Genomic DNA, 4,030 nt, shown 5'->3' on the forward strand with positions numbered 1-4,030 from the left:
ACTGTGGCCAGCCACCTCCTCAGGGTAGGAATCCAAATCAGTGCATGTCCAACCAATGGCGGTTTAGTCTCAAGTCTCAACATGCCCATCACTTCTCTGGAGAAATGATGAACTGCTCTTTTATCTATGGGGGTTTTATCTCCCTCAACCTTCTACCAGAATCTTGTCTTCCTGTAACTGAAATCCATGTTTTAATATCTTGCATGCTGGGAAGATAGCCAACAAATCTTGATTCTCTTCTGTGGGACATCTTTTCAGGTACCTGAAGTTTCTTATGAAGGCTTACGAAGGTTTGGAGGGAAGAAAACCGACATGCAGCTTAGCAATAGGGACACCGTTGAGCACTTTTTTTTTCCATTTAGTGACAGTTCTTTCAACCCAGAGGGGTTGTCACTTTCTTAAAAACGAACCTCTTTCCTTACGGGATTTTTGGAAGCAAACATAAGGCAATTGAGCACATAGTCCCTTCAAGGTGCCCCTATCAGCAGATATGGACAACGGCTAACTTTCTGGAGACTTGGGAGATCCAAGTTCCAGACTTGGTTTTTCCATTTCTGCTCCACACAAGGAACAAGTTTGCATTGGATGCAAGAGTCAACCTCTCAATTCCTCCTTCAACGCGGAGCAAACTCAAAGTAGACAGTTTGCTAGAAGTAGGTCAGCACCAATCGCTTGGCGAGGCCAATTACGTGGCAAGGTTGGGTCCCGACAAGCCCAAGGATGTCCAAGTCAGTCCGATTTTGACAACCTACGCCTAACGTGCCGTGGGGGCTCCCAGTTGTCACTGTCATCTGTTTCTTCCTCCTCCTCTTCCTCCTCCTCTTCCTCCTCCTGCTCATCTAGCATCTCTTCTTCATCTTCTTCATCAAACAACTCAAGGCCAAGTTCGGCTCGCCTCTGCTTGTCTCCAAACCAATCCCTGACCTGTTCGTAGCCCATGTGTGATTTTGCAACCAGTTCGTCAAGATCCTGCTCATTAAGAAACTTGTGTTTCAGGTAATAATCCTTGAGGATTGCTTTTCCAGTTTTAAACTTGATGACCGGGGTTTGGTCCCAGAGTTTGATCCTTTTGTTGGATGTCAGCCTCCCGCGTGACCGACCCCGACCCCTCCCCTTGGGCCTTCCCCTCCCCCTCCGCCTGGAATGGCCCTGACCATTCGCACTGTTGGCATTGTTCCCTTGATAGTAGTAGTACCATTTCAAGCCACCGTTTTTCCAGGCGTAGCGGGTGTCCCCAAACCAACTCACGATCTCCGTTCGAGGAAGTGCCGTTTCTTTGGCCAACTTGTCATACTCCTCGGAGGAAGGCCATTGAGTTCGGATAAATGACATTTTGAGCATGTGCAATTGCTCCGGGGATTTTTTGCTCTGCTTCCCTGCCTTCTGGGCTCCAGAGCCTTCACCTCCAGAGGTTTCCGCTGCAGCAATTTCCTTCTGACTCTCGGCATGACCTGCATTCATTTCCTCACCTTCTTCCCCAGAACCACTCAATTTTTTCTGTTCTGCAAACCAAGCCTCTATCTCTTCCCTGGTCAGCTTTGTTTCTGAACATACCCTGCTTAGTTCATCCTCAGAAAGGACTGGGTGGTTGTGGAAACTGTCCTGGAGGACTTTAAGTTGCTCCGCGCTTTTGTCTTTGAACTTCTGAGAGCTCAAATCCGAGGCTGCAGAAGGCTGCTTCTGGTGTGGCTGGATCAGCGCGGAAGATTCACTCGTTTCGTCGCTGGAGTCGATAACGATAGTGCAGGAATCACTGTTTTGATGATTGTGATAATTGTGCTTTGAATTCCTCTGATTGTACCTGGTATCGCTGAACCATTTTTTAATCTCCCCTTTTGTCAATCCTGTGGTTTCCATCAGCCGGATTATCTCTGAATCAAGAGGAAAGTGACTTTTGAGATAGCTGACTTTTAATTCCATCAGCTGCTCCTTCGTCTTCTTCGCCCGGACGGCAACCGTATCAATGTTGGTGGTAGCTGCAGCCGCCACCACCTCCGATTTTGTAAGCTGGGGCGCGGGAACAGCCGCAACTTGCTTAGTTTCGGGAACAGGCTGTGTAGCTTGGCCCTGGGCCTTCTGCAGTTGGGCTGGGTTTGGAATTCCTGCCATCGCCAATGCGATGGGGGCCGTCACGGGAAGTGTGCCGGTTCCCGCGACTTGCGTAAGGACGAGGCCCGGTTGGCCGACGATTTGGCAAGTCTGCAAAATGGAAGGTAGACCGTTGTTAGCCGCCGAAATATGTGCTGGAATCACAGTAATTGTCTGAGGAACGGTGTGCACTGTGCCGTTAAACTGCTTCCTTCTTGCCTCCTCTACTTCTTCTGGGGTCCAGCTCACCCCGTGTTTCAAGCGTTGGGCGGAGAACCAGATTTTGATCTGTTCCTCGGTATATTTAGCTTGAGTAGCCAGGAGCGCGATTTCCGACACGGTTGGGTATGGAAATTTATTGTAAGTGTTCTGCAAGAGAGGATTGTTATCCAAAGCGGTGTTATAGGCTGGGATGCTGTTAATAGGGATCAAGACTTTAGAAATTAAATTAGACGTCGGTGGAGACGCGAGGGTGGCGATCACCTGAGCAGGCTGAATCACTGTGGTGGGGGTCAGAACATTGGTGGCCACTTCCCCAGCTAAGGAATTATCTGTGTTGGTGTCTGAACTTGTAGTGGCTCCTTTTTCTACTATTTCCTCACACTCCACATCGGTGTCGCCATCTTTTTCTTCCGTAGGATCATCCTCGGCTGCGTTGTGAAAAACCACAATTCGCTTTGTTTCGTTCTTATTCTTCATCCTTTTCATAATGGGGGTTTTGCTGATGGAGATGCCGGTCAAGTGGCTTTCTGAGCCCTCCGATTCTTCTCCCGTTTTCTCCTCTTGGACAAAACTCCCATCAAAAGTAAGATCGTTCACCGTTTGCTCGAAGATGGTTTGGTTGTTGCGCTTCACCATGTTCAGTTTAAAGTTCTCCTCTCCAGGATGGTATTTGGTATTATGTTCCGAAAGAGCATCATACCTTTTGGTAACAAATTTGCATTCGAGGCAGACATAAGAGGAGCTCAGGACGACGGTGGGGTGCTCAGAATCCACGTGGAAAGTAAACATATTTAAATCAGGAGTCTGGAAGGTACAATATTTGCATTCGTAGCCGCCTTCAACTTTTTTATTTGCCTGGCTGTCTGAATCAGCACATTCTCGAGAGTCCTCGTCGCTTGACACGCTTCCCACAGAGGTCATCACCGGTAACACCTCCTCCGCATCAGATACGGCTTCTAGATCCATATCCGGCTCTCTCGCCGGGACCATGCAAGGCACGGTGGATTTTCGTTTGCTGGCCATTTCCCCTCCGATGAAAAGGCAACAAGTCACACCAATTCAAGTTTCAACCCTTCAAGCTTTCCAGAGGCTTATCTGGTCGTGGGCTTTGGGCACTACAGCCCTGCAGGGTGGCTTCTCCCAATTTCGGCCCTCAGCAGCATCGCCATAGTGCAATTCAGTAAGACACCAACTTGCAGTCCAAAGGAAAAGGCAAGGAGCAGCAACTTCTTAAGAACTATCCATGCACCCTGGATTTAAAAAAAGAAAAGGGAAGGGGGGAAAAATGAGATTTTTTTTTAAAGCGTTGTTTTCATTGTATGAGGCCATATGCATTTGAATCTGGGGGTCCTCCTGGATCCACGGCTGACACTGGATGACCAGTTGGCGGCCGTGACCAGGGGGGCGTTTTATCAGGTACGCCTGATCCACCAGTTGCGACCTTTTCTGGACCGGGACGCCTTACGCACAGTCACTCATGCCCTGGTCACCTCCCGCCTGGACTACTGCAACGCTCTCTACATGGGGCTTCCCTTGAGGAGCACCCGGAGGCTCCAGCTAGTCCAAAATGCGGCCACGCGGGCGGTGTTGGGAGGGACTCGTCGCTCCCATGTAACACCGCTGCTGCGCGAGCTGCATTGGCTGCCGGTGGCCTTCCGGGTGCGCTTCAAGGTGCTGACCATCATCTTTAAGGCGCTCCATGGCAGCGGACCGGGATATC

At 49.7% G+C, this 4,030-nt stretch overlaps 1 protein-coding gene across 1 annotated transcript; it reads right to left on the reverse strand.

The window, feature by feature from the left end:
• Window positions 1–678: 678 nt before the first annotated feature.
• ZHX1 (zinc fingers and homeoboxes 1) lies at window positions 679–3,333 on the reverse strand. The gene has a single exon (XM_015824458.1). The coding sequence runs from the start codon at window positions 3,331–3,333 to the stop codon at window positions 730–732; it is 2,604 nt and encodes an 867-aa protein (XP_015679944.1). The 3' UTR covers window positions 679–729.
• Between the last annotated feature and the right edge of the window lie 697 nt (window positions 3,334–4,030).

This window comes from Protobothrops mucrosquamatus, unplaced genomic scaffold (assembly GCF_001527695.2).
Source record: "Protobothrops mucrosquamatus isolate PMUCROS unplaced genomic scaffold, P.Mucros_1.0 scaffold2242, whole genome shotgun sequence".
Lineage (NCBI taxonomy): Eukaryota > Metazoa > Chordata > Lepidosauria > Squamata > Viperidae > Protobothrops > Protobothrops mucrosquamatus.

Coding starts and splice junctions, on each gene's coding strand:
- ZHX1 (XM_015824458.1), bottom strand. CDS start 3,333: ATGGCCAGCAAACGAAAATCCACCGTGCCTTGCATGGTCCCGGCGAGA.